A 12386-nucleotide genomic window follows, 5' to 3' on the forward strand; every position below is an offset into this window, starting at 1 on the left:
TACCACATATATGTGGGGAGGCTAATTTACGACACCATAAAAAAATCATCCAGCCGCGGTTGGAATGAGGAAGTGCCGTCGCAGTGGATGATGAAGCATCTGCTCCCCTGTGGCTGGAATCAAGCACACCCTCAGGAAGCTGGAAGCTGGAGAAGGTTTAAATTGCCTCTGTGTCTGTCTCTGTCTCTGTTCTATGTTATATGGCATTGAATGTTTGCCTTATATGTGTACAATGTGATCCGCCCTGAGTCCCCTTCAGAGTGAGAAGGGTGGAATATAAATACTGTAAATAAATAAAATAAATGAACTGGAAGTTTTGTGAAGTTTATTGGTATTTCTGATTCAGACAAACACATTGATTATCTGAGTTTAGTTGCTAGTCATACATTCGCTGAGTTGAAATTGACTTTTCCAGCAACAATATGGAGTTAAAGCTAAGAGCTATCTGTTGCAATGTAAAGCCATTAATGATCTCAAATGAATAGTTAAGAGCCACTGACTTTGCAAAAGACTTACTCCTGGTAGAAATGCAAGCTTCTAGAATAAGTTGGTTGATACACAGCGATGTAACTCTGGGTGTTTGGGGGAATCTTTATGGGGATTGTCATAAGTAGGTCCTCTATGTCAGTACACCAATGCATTGTTTTGTTATGCAGTATATTGTTGCTTTTTGATGTTGATACTGATGATAATAGACTGTATAATAATATTGTGCACGTCTTCAAGTCAGCTCCGATTTATAGCAATCCTATCTTAGGATTTTCTTGTAGTTTGGTGAGGTCCCAGCAATCTTTGGCAAAGAAAGCAAAGCACCTTGCGAAACTAGCTCCAAGGAGTCAAAAGTTTTGAGCCATTGCAGTTAAATCACTGCCAAACTGCATTATTTTTACAATGTAGATGCACCTATAGTCTCTAACTAACTAGATCATAAGTCTATAAAATCTTATCCCTCTCAGTCTCAAAGGTGCTTCAAGATCCTTATGCATGGAGATCCCAATGACCAAAAGGTAGATGAAACGAAATTATTCCAACAAGCACATTTTATTAAGAGCTTTCCATAAACAATTGTCAGAATTGCACAAATTCGGTGAGATCCTTTTGCTATCTCTTCCTATTGACAAAGTCTACGGCAACAAATGTGAGCTTGACCTTGTTTGTTTCTCTTCTTTCAGGTGGATAACGATGATGTCTTGACGGTGGAGGAGCAAGTGTTTTTGCTGCGGAAAGCCAAAGCCAAGTGCGAGCGGCATTTGAAAGCCAAAGGAGCCAAACCACAAGGTAGGTGAGGCCCTTTGGCCACCAAGTTGATGCCATTGTTGACATCTCCTCTTCTGACGACTCCAAACAAAAAATAATGCAAAGCTAATAGTCAAATACCAAAGAAGAGGATGGCCAGAACTCAGTATGTGCTGCTTAGTTACATAAATACCTTAGTGGCATAGCTAAGTAGACTCTCTCAATTTAAACCCCAATTAAATTGATTGAGTGACAGCTGCTGCGAGCAACAGAGCTCTGTTCTCCTACTGATCAAGATGCAGCTGATTGGGATCCACTCCCTTTCCTCTAGCCATCTCTACTGCAAACAGGATCCCTATTCCAATTCCTTTGCAACTTGAAGATCATCCATGGAAAGGGGTGGACATATCAGTTTTCCATCTTCTGATTGGCAGGAGAACAGATCCCTGTCACTCACGATGGCTGCTGCCCAGCAAGTTGGAACTGGGAGACTTTGACAATCCCTACACAGTCCTCTGCCTAATACTTAGAGATTACGAATACAAATCAGGCCTGAATGCCAAACTCTAAATTAGACATTCATAACTGTGGTGGTGAATTCCATCCAATATTTCAATTGAAATTATTTTCAGCCTGGTACAGTTACTCAGTTCTGTTCAAACCCACACATGAATACACTGCAAGCCTAAAACTATGTTAATTTTAGATAAAGAAAAGTAAGGTTCCAATTGTATTATGTAATGGATCCTTCGCAAAATGTGCATACCTAATGTAGTTCTAACTGCAGAAAGCATGAAATCATACTTCTCTAAGCCATGGCCCATACAACAATGAAGTCCACTTTGGCGTTTAGTCTAAACTTAAAAGAGCTGTCCATGGAGTTAAATGTATTTACAGCATTGAGTTTGCCATCCTTTAAAGTTCGAACTAACAACCAGGGTGGATTCTTCCTGACACATGACCTGCCAGGTGCCATTGGGTGTACCGAAAGTGTAGAATGAATGCAGTTTGACACCATTTTAACTTGCTGTGGGATCTTGGGAATAGTATTTTGTAAGCTGTCAGCACTCTTGGCAGCAAAGGCTGCGGGCTTTGTTAAATTACAGCCTCCTGGATTACATATCCTTGAGCCGTGGCAGTTTACGTGGTGTCAGACTGCATTACTTCTATCATGTTGATGCACCCATTGACTACAACCCCAAATGCAGTTAGCAGCCCATGCAAAGAAAGCCCTTTTGCTTTGTTGTTGTTGTCCTCCTCCCACACACATCGATCCAAGTGGGTGATCCGGGGACGGGGCGGGGGCCCAACTCCAGAATTCCCCAGGTCCCTCCTCCCACCATAAGGATAAGGTTGGTTCAGACTCTCTCATTTATTTTCTATTTTGAGCTTCTTTTAATTGGCACCAGATGTACCGGGAGAGAGAGTTTGTAGAGTTTGTGTGCGAGAGAAAGACAAAGTCTTAGTCCCCCCCCCCCCCCCCATCCATTTCACAGCTGGTGTTTATTGAAACCATGGAGAGCACTTTCAACAACCCACCCAAAGAAACCCTTATGGGAGCTGTGGGGTGAGCTTGAGTCTTCATTGTAATGCACAAACATCCTTTTGGAAAAACAAGTGCTTTTTAGAAGGAAAAGAAAAACACGCTCCCTTTCGAGGCGTACCCACCCACCCAAACTGCATCCGGAAAGGTTCACGGTTGCACTGGCCCAAAGGTCCAATTAACACCTCTTGGAATCCCCTTGCCGTTCGTTCGTTCGGAGAGGTTTTTCCTGTCCTTTTCACCTCTCAGTGGAGCTGTAGCCAAACACACCTCTCCAAAACTCAACACCCCTTACTAGCCTTCTAGGCACATCTAAACTAGCCATGTTCAATGTTTGTTCAGCTTTCAGCAATTTCCGCAATCCTTGGGACTCAGGTATCACAGAGGTGACGAACCTGCTCCAGCGCATAGGAGATTATCGCACAAGGGTTGAAATGTGCACCAGCAGCTCCCTAACAATGATTCGAAATGCTCCTGGTTGCATAATATTATCTCAAACACATTTCAAACAGTTTGCAAGTAATTTTCTCTGCATAAAGGACTCCCATTCTTTAGGCTGCAGAAAGCACTTTTTCCAGTGCTGACATGAGTGCAATAAGTTGCTAACGCTGTTGCAGCACTATTAAGACAATAGATATGGTTTGAGACATGTTGTGGGCATCACTTTGTCCCAGTTCACTTCCATCTGGTGAGCAGACAGAAAGGATCCTATGGCTATATAGCTATAACTTCCCACTTTTAACCCATTCTTAAACTTTTTTTAAAAATCCAGGTAACTGCAGTTTCGTAGGTAATTCCTGGCATGCATAGGATTGCATTATCTTAAATTTTGACTTTTGGTTTCTTTCTTGTAAAAACTCAAAACAAAGCAGTGCACCTCGCCCTGAAAAATATACAAATAAGAAAAAGACTGGGAATTGCAAAATTCTTTTATTCGCCATTTAATGTGTTTGGAGAGGCAGTGCTTGTGTGTTCAGAAAATCCAGAAGTAATTTACCACATATTTGCAAACTTGCTCAGTGCCAAAGTCATAGAATGGAGGGCTCTCAGAAGAACAACTCCATTCTCGGAGCTGGATGATTGTTCCAGGGGGGGAAAACTGGGACTTGGAGAATGAGGAGCAATGTATACATTGGAAGGAATTAAATTGAGGTGGTGCATTAAGCTGAAAGCACAATCAGCTCTTGAAAGAGCTTCCAGACAGATTGCTCCACAAGCATTGGATGCAAAGTTTGCAAAATGACTTGACATGGCATGCTAGCTCTAAAAGATAATAATAATAATAATAATAATAATAATAATAATAATAATAATAATACACTTTATTTATATTCTGCATTATCTCCCCGGGGGGACTCAGAGTGGATTACAAGATACACATATAAGGCAAACATTCAATGCCTTTTTACACAGTGAACAAAACGGCATACAATACACAGACAAAGGTAAAGGCCTTCCTCTTTCATCTCCGGCGTTTGGAGACGATGCTCAACTCTGGCTGTGGTGAGGTGCTCTTGTTTCATTTTTCCATGCCGAGGAGCCTGTTGTCTGTAGGCATCTCCAGTCATGTTGCCGGCATGTCTGCATGTCGAGGTGGTACCTATTGATCTACTCACATTGCATGTTTTCAAACTGATAGGTTGGCAGAAGCTAGAGCTAACACTCGGGAACTCATCCCAACTCGTAGCTTCAAACTGTTAATTCTCCGGTCAGCTGATTTCCTACAGCTAGCAGTACTTCAGAAACTGGAATCTCATTGGTGTGTTCTGCATGCAGAAAGCACCCTATAGAAGTGGTCAGAACAGAGTCAGCACTGTTGAATCAGTAGGATTTACCTGCATACTTGACTCCCTGATCCACAATTGATTCAATGAGTGTACTAACTGGATTGACCACAAGAATTTAGGCCATTGCATTTTGCCCAAAATACGGCGCTTTTTGTGCCTAATAGAAATCATTCTGTGCACAAAATGCCAAGTGTTGCACAAAATGTAATTTGTTCCAAATGCAATAATTTGTACATGGAATTCAACAACAAGAAAGGGTGCCCAGAAAAGCAATGGTCTTGTCGTACTCGTTTTCTTTTTTACATTCATTCACATTCAGCTATGAGATCCTGGGAGTTGCAGTTTCGCAAGGTTCTTTGCTTTCTCTACAAAGAGTGCTGGTGCCTCACCAAATTAAACACAAATGACCTAACTCTATATACAATTGAAAATAAACCAGTTCTGTAAACACTATGTCTGGCAAATTAGTTATACTGTTTAAATTCACAGTAATAACAAACAACATCAAATGGATTGTCCAATATACATTGAAATGCAGTGGACAATCCATTTGATGTTGTTTGTTATTACTGTGAATTTAAACAGTATAACTAATTTGCCAGACATAGTGTTTACTGAACTGGTTTATTTTCAATTGTATATAGAGTTAGGTCATTTGGTCATTTGTGTTTGAGTTGACTCAGGAACCCATTCAGACTGGCCTCACCAAATTACAAACCCCAGAATTCCATAGTATGGAGCCGTGCCAGTTCCCGTGGTGTCAAACTGCATTAATTGTTCAGTGTAGACACCCCTAGCTCAGTTTACCTCCCACAAAAAATTTCCTTCTTAATGTCATGAATTGAGGTGAAATTGCCTGAAACCAATGCAGCTTTCAAAACAAAGAGAGAAAGGGGAACATCAAACTAGACGTTCTTTTCTGACTGCTTTCCCAAACTTGTAAGAGCTGTTGGGTCTGCTAAGCCTGCAATCTGCATCCTGTTAGTTTTAATTAACGAGATGCCGGGATGAAGTCATGCTTAATTAAAAGAATATAAAGCCACAGCACAAGAAGGCTCAGAAGTGGCTTTGGAGGGTTCCATGGCATGGAGCCTTTCCAGAATGGAATCTAGTGCCGGTGATTGGTGCATCTACACTCGAGAATGAGTGCAGTTTGGCACCATTTGAAATGCTAAAGAGTCCTGGAAGTTGTAGCTTTACATGGTCTTTAGCCTTCTCCACCAAAGAGTGCTGGCGCATCACCAAACTACAAATCCCAGTATCCCATAGCATTGAACCAGAGCAATTAAAGTAGTGTCAAGTGGCATTCATATTACAGTGTAGATGTACCCAACAGTTTAATGAAGGTGGATACACTAACCTATTATGGAGACAGGTTCACTCTTTAAAGTTTGGACTAAAAGCCGGAGTGGATTCACTGATAGGGAAGCCGCCAGCAGCAGTTGGTTTCCTTCGATGCTTGTTTCACACTGGTGATAAAAATATGAACACATTGTGATATGGCCAAGAAAACAAAGCATGCTGGTTGAACGGTCACAAATGGAACAATTCTCCAGTCATGTTTCATGATAAGGAATTTGACACTTACATGAAAAGTAATTAAATTGCAGAACAGGATCATCATTTGACAGTTTCATTTTCATGCCACTGGTTCTTTTTAACATAAGGAGAAGAGATGGATAATGGAAAGCACACAACAGAGTCCATGCAAAAACAAATGGGGAGATATGTTTCCAAGTGTTGTACCCCAGGGCAGGAAGCACCTCTGTACTTAACCACCAGGTTAAATCAGCAAGGCAGTTTATTGAAGATTATATTAAAAGCAGTTCAGCAAAAATAGTAAAAACATCAAAGTCTAAATGTATGAAATAATCCACAAAATTCAAGGTACAAGAGTAGCATCAAAAAACAGGAATCAGGATACACAAGGCAGCATGAAATCCAGTTATAAAAATCCAGGAATAATCACTCAAACTTGAAAGCATGAAACAGGAATGAACACAGACATGGAACTTGAATTCCCTTAGCAGGCTTAACTAGAACTTGCTAAGAGATGTTGCTTCAAACTCCAACGTTGACCAGGCTGTTGGAAATTCCCTCTGGTTTTCCTAATATAGCCATGAAATCATGCTGTCTTCCCTGAATACCTGATAACGGCTTTTTCACTAACAAGCACTGTCACCTTCGCCTGGTCTGTTCAGCAGCCCGAAGTTTACGAAAACTAAGCCTCCTATCTATCAGCTCATTAACCCCTCCACCTGAACTTGCTTCCCTAGAAAAAAGCTTGTCAACAGCATCTGGATCCTGCTCTAGAATGTGGCCTTCACGAATAGTTGGAGACAGAGACTGCTCAGTTTCAGGACTTAAAATCTCATCCTGGTTCGCAGGCCCAGCAGGCTCAGAAATCCCATGATCCACTTCCTCGTTGACATTAGGCAAAATCATGGGCTGAACTGCAACACCAAGGGTGCATCTACACTGTGGAATGAATGCCGTTTGACACCACTTCAACCACCATGACTCAATGCTATGGGATCCTGGGAATTGTAGTTTTGTAATGTATTTAGCCTCCTCTGCCCAAGAGTGCTGGAGCCTCACCAAACTACAAATCCCAGCATGCCATAGCATTTGAGCCATGGCAGTTTGAGTGGTATCTAACTGCGTTCATTCCACAGTATAGATCAGGCAAGGGCAAACATTGGCCATCCAGGTGTTTGGGACTCCAACGCCCACCATTCCTAACAGCCTCAGGCCCTTTCCTTTTCCCCCTTTGAGGGGGAAAAGGAAGGGGCCTGAGGCTATTAGGAATGGTGGGAGTCGAAGTCCAAAATGCCTCAAGGGCCAAAATTGGTCCATGCCTGGAGTAGATGAACGTTAGCAATAAAGTTTAGTGAAATGGTTACACTTGTGAAATTCCACTAAGGCAACCTTGAACTCGAGATGTCCGTTGCAAGGTGGCCAAAACTGAGCTGACGTTTGCGTATGGATGAATGCACCATTTTGGCCTCTGTCCCGAGGCACTTATAAATAGGAATGTTGATAATGGTGTGAAAAAGACAAAATTGGAAAGGCTGAGCAAACAGGAGATATAAGACTGCAACTGGGGCCGAGGACTGAAGTATCTAAGCCAAGCGGCCCATGGGAAGAGAGGGAATGAAAGGCAAGGGATCCAGAATCCCAACACAGTTTGAGACCAGCCACATGGAAGCGATTGTGTCTCAGCAAAGGGGTGGGACAGTGAGTCCCTATTCTCATTAAACCGTTGCCGACTCCACCTCTGTGCCCATAAAACGCCGGTGGCCACCTCCGTCCTTTTCTCAAGGGCCAAACGTAAACAGGCAAGAATTTGCTGCCGGAAAAAGTTTTATGAAATGAGAGTTTGGAGCTGAATTAGGACCGTATGGAGAACAAAAAGGGGAATGTTCATGCAAGAGAAAAGGGGAAAAAATAGAAGAAAAGGATAGAAAGTTGATGGAGAAGAAGTTCATAGGGTGGCGAAACGGAGCAGGTGGGAAAATCTTGCAGTCAGGAACACATTGGGTTGCTGTGAGTTTTTTGGGCTGTATGTCTATGGTCCAGTAGCATTCTCTCCTGATGTTTTGCCTGCATCTGTGACTAATGTGGAGTTTGTTGAAGGTGGAGGAAGTGGAGTATATATTACCTTTGGAACAATGTCCTGAGGTTGTGAGCCATCCAGTCCAACCCCATTCTTTGAAAATCTCATTCAAAGCAGCCCCAACAGATGGCCATCCAGCCTCTGCTTAAAAACCTCTAAAGAAGGAGCCTCCACCACACTCCCTTCGGGGCAGAGAGAGAGAGTTCCACTGCTGAACAGCTCTCTCTCTCACAGTGAAGAAGTTCTTCCCAATGTTCAGGTGGAATCTCCTTTCCTGTAGTTTGATGAAGCCATTCTTCCATTGTGTCCTAGTCTCCAGGGCAGCGGAAAACAAGCCTGCTCCCTCCTCCCTATGATTTCCTCTCAACTCATAATCCATGACCCTCATCATGTCTCCTCTCGGCTTTCTCTTCTGCAGGCTAAACATGACCAATTCCTTAAGCCGCTCCTCATAGGGTTTGTTCTCCAGACCCTTGATCATTTTAGTTGCCCTCCTCTGGACACATTCCAGCTTAGAGTCAACATCTCCCTTCAATTACGGTGCCCAGAATTGGACACAGTGTGATTCCAGGTGTGGTCTGATCACGGCAGAATAGAATAGAGGGGGAAGAATAACATCCCTGGATCTAGACTCTTATTGATGCAGGCCAAAATCCCATTGGCTTTTTTAGTTGCTGCATCATATTGTTGGGCCATGTTCCCCTTCCTCCCCATGAGGACTCCAAGATCTTTTTCACATGTCCTGCTGTCGAGCCAGGCATTTCCCATTTTGCATCTTTGCATTTCCTTTTTTCTGCCTAAGTGGAGTATCTTGCCTTTGTCCCTGTTGAGGTTCATTGTGTTCATTTTGGCCCATCATCTCTCTCATCTGTGAAGATCGTTTTGAATTCTGCTCCTGTCTTCTGAAGTATTGGCTATCTTTCCCAATTTGGTGTCATCTGCAAACTTGATGGCCATGTCTTCTAACCCCTCATCTAAGCCATTAATAAAGATCCTGAACAGAACCGGGCCCAGAACGGGACCCTGCTGATGGCACTCCACTCATCACTTCTTTCCAGGATGAAGAGGAAGCATTGGGGAGAAGCACCAGTTGGGTTCATTCACTTAACCCATTCCAGATCCACCTCACCGTGGTCTTGCCTAGCCCACATTATATTCCCACGACCCCGGCTTTCCTGTTTTGTTTACCTTTGTTTCCAGTAATTCCACATTCTGTCGATGGAGCTCCGAGTCTTCCAGATTCTTCCTCAGGGCGGAAAGTTCCTCCTTTGGGAAAGGAAGGAAGGAAGGAAGGAAGGAAGGAAGGAAGGAAGGAAGGAAGGAAGGAAGGAAGGAGAAGGAAGGAGAGAAAGGATGGAAGGAAGGAGAGAAATCATGGATGGATGGATGGATGGATGGATGGATGGAAGGAGAAGTGGAAGGAAGGAAGGAGAATGAAGGAAAGAAAGGATGGAAGGAAGGAGAGAAATCATGGATGATGGATGGATGGATGGATGGATGGATGGATGGATGGATGGATGGAAGGAAGGAGAAGGAAGGAGAGAATGGATGGAAGGAAGGAGAGAAATCACGGGTGGATGGATGGATGGATGGATGGATGGAAAAAGAAGGAGAGAAAAGATGGATGGATGGATGGATGGATGGATGGATGGGGAAGGAAGGAGAGAAAGGATGGAAGGAAGGAGATGATGGATGGAAGGATGGATGGAAGGAAAGAGAGAAATCATGGATGGATGGATGGATGGATGGATGGATGGAAAGAGAAGGAAGAGAAAGAATGGATTGATGGATGGAAGGAAGGAAGGAAGGAAGGAAGGAAGGAAGGAAGGAGAATGAAGGAAAGGATTGATATTTCCTTGCTAGAAGGTCATGGCGGACCTTCACTACCTCTGAGGATGCCTGCCATAGTTGTGGGTGAAACGTCAGGAGGGAATACTTCTGGAACATGGCCATTCAGCCTGGAAAACATACACCAACCCTGTGATCCCGGCCATGAAAGCCTTCAACTCATGGGAGACCTTGTCGAAGGAAGGAAGGCCTTCCTGAAATCCAGATACGCTCCATCCACGGCATTCTCTGCATCTACCCAGCTTGTAACTCTATTGAAAAATTCCCTTCCCGTATTCAAATAAAAAGATTTTACAAAAGAGAAATGGGGGGGGGGGGAACCCTCTGTCTAGTAGCCTGTGGTTTGCTTTCTTTCATTTAAATTTAGCCTTCAGGTGGAAGGAAGAAGGAAACCTGAAGCATTTTCTTTGGGAACTAGACAAACACAAAGTTTCCACAAGGACATTGTGTGGAAGCGGAGTCACCCCAAAACCTGGGATTAAGAGGTGGAAAGCCCTAAAAGAGGAAAGGTCCGCCTTCGGCACTCTGCTCCGTCCACCCAGCTCTTGGCTTCCATGAATCAGGAGCTTGTGTTGACCATGGTTTGGAAAAGAAAAGAGGACATTTTGCAGAGAAGAGAGAGAGAGAGACCGCACAAAAGGCTGTTATTTGCCACCGCCATTTGGCTATTCTGAGGTGTTGTTAGCTTGCCCCCGTTTAGCAGTGTCCCACCCTCCCCGTAAATACATTTTTATTTATTTGCTCAGGCCAGCTTACTCCCCAACGGGGACTGATTAAAATAGGAACACCGTTTTTATTGCTAGCGGCACCTCCGTCATGGCCTGAGTTTGTGCATTCTCTGTCTCTCTTGCACATACATACATACAATGCCCCAGAGGACAGGTTCAGGATCCGAAATGACCTTCACAGATTGGAGAGCTGTGAGCCAAGACTGACAAAACACATTTCAACAGAGGGAAATGTACGATCATACATACACTTAGGGAATAAAAATGAAATGCACAGATATAGGATGGGGGACACTTGGCTTGGAAACAGTCCATGGGAAAGGGATTCACAAGTGGAAAATGAGCCAAGAGTGTGATGTGGCAACTAAAAAGCCAATGTGATTCCCAGCTGTATTGATAGCTATGTCCAGATTGAGGGAGGTAGTAGTCCCACTCTATTGTGCTTTGGTCAGATCTAAAACAATCCTGTGCCCACTTCTTGGCCCCACAAATCAAGAAGCATATTGACAAGGTGTCCAAAGAAGGGTGACTGTTAGGGTTTCCTCTTCTTCAGAAGAGAAAGGGGAGCAGGAAAGTGTTCATGAATCTGAGGGTGAGTTGGAATCTGAAGAGGAGATTTTGCAAGTACCCACTTTTCAGGAGAGGCGAAAGGAAACAGAGGAGAGACTTTGTTCAGCTAGAATAGCTGCTGGAAATGCAGCCGAGTAATTGGGAACCACTCTAGCAGCTGTGGGGGAATTCAGGGCTATAAATCAGAAGCAGGTGCAGCCAGCTCTTGCTGGTAACAAACTGACTCTAATGCCTAAGTCTTCGCTCCCCTTGTGCCTGCTTTGAGTTTGCATCTGGGAAACTGCTCCTAAGGATTTATTGCTGTTTCTTTTTCTGAAGTAAGACTGCTGCTTGATTTGGGAATTTATCAGAGACTAAGAAGTCACTCCACTGTGACTTGGATGAAAACTGAGTTAAAGAGTTTTTTTAAACAGTGAGCGATACAAGGTCAGGCTGTGCAGTAAAACTCTGCTGACGACTGATAAGGACTCTTCTATGCGTGGGTTGATTTTATAGCTTGCGTCTGAGACAATCAGTCCAGTGCACAGCATTAGGGAGGGCGTGATTGAGAAAGGAGAAAACTACAAATCACATACTTATCCCACCGTTTTTTTTCCAACATATAATGCAGTTTGGAACTGTATTATATGGTCTCTATAGACCCATATAATACAATTCAATGCAGTGCAAGCTGCATTATGTAGGTCTGTAAGACAATTACGTTCAATGGGTCCTGGCTCAGGAGGGAAATCAGGCAGAAAAACTCAGTCTTGTGAGAGATGCAAAAAGCAAAGTTTATTTTCACCACAGCTGTGAGAAGGCAAACAGCCGTACACCCCAAAAGATTTGTACTTGCAAATGGCTGCTGCAACATGTGCGTAGAAAACAAAGAATTTATACCTTTGGCTTATCTAAAATTGACCAATAGCTGAGGGTCTTCCTCACCTTCCACGCCCACTTGGCATAAGTGACACCTGTGACCTCACTTGTTGATTTCAAGCTAACTTTTGGTCTTGGAACTTTCTGGAGAAAGGCACCAGCTCACAGGAAGGGAGGGGCATATGCAGAGGCAAAGCTAC

The 12386-nt window shown here is 43.5% G+C and overlaps 1 protein-coding gene across 1 annotated transcript in view; it reads left to right on the plus strand.

The window, feature by feature from the left end:
- The window catches only part of pth1r (parathyroid hormone 1 receptor), a 164392-nt gene that overhangs the window by 108108 nt on the left and 43898 nt on the right, over positions 1-12386 (plus strand). Inside the window, exon 2 of the mRNA XM_062984114.1 lies at positions 1173-1278. Coding sequence (XP_062840184.1) covers positions 1173-1278 — 106 coding nt within the window. The remainder of the gene's footprint in view (positions 1-1172; positions 1279-12386) is intronic.

Source organism: Anolis carolinensis, chromosome 6 (genome assembly GCF_035594765.1).
Source record: "Anolis carolinensis isolate JA03-04 chromosome 6, rAnoCar3.1.pri, whole genome shotgun sequence".
In the NCBI taxonomy this organism is placed as follows: domain Eukaryota; kingdom Metazoa; phylum Chordata; class Lepidosauria; order Squamata; family Dactyloidae; genus Anolis; species Anolis carolinensis.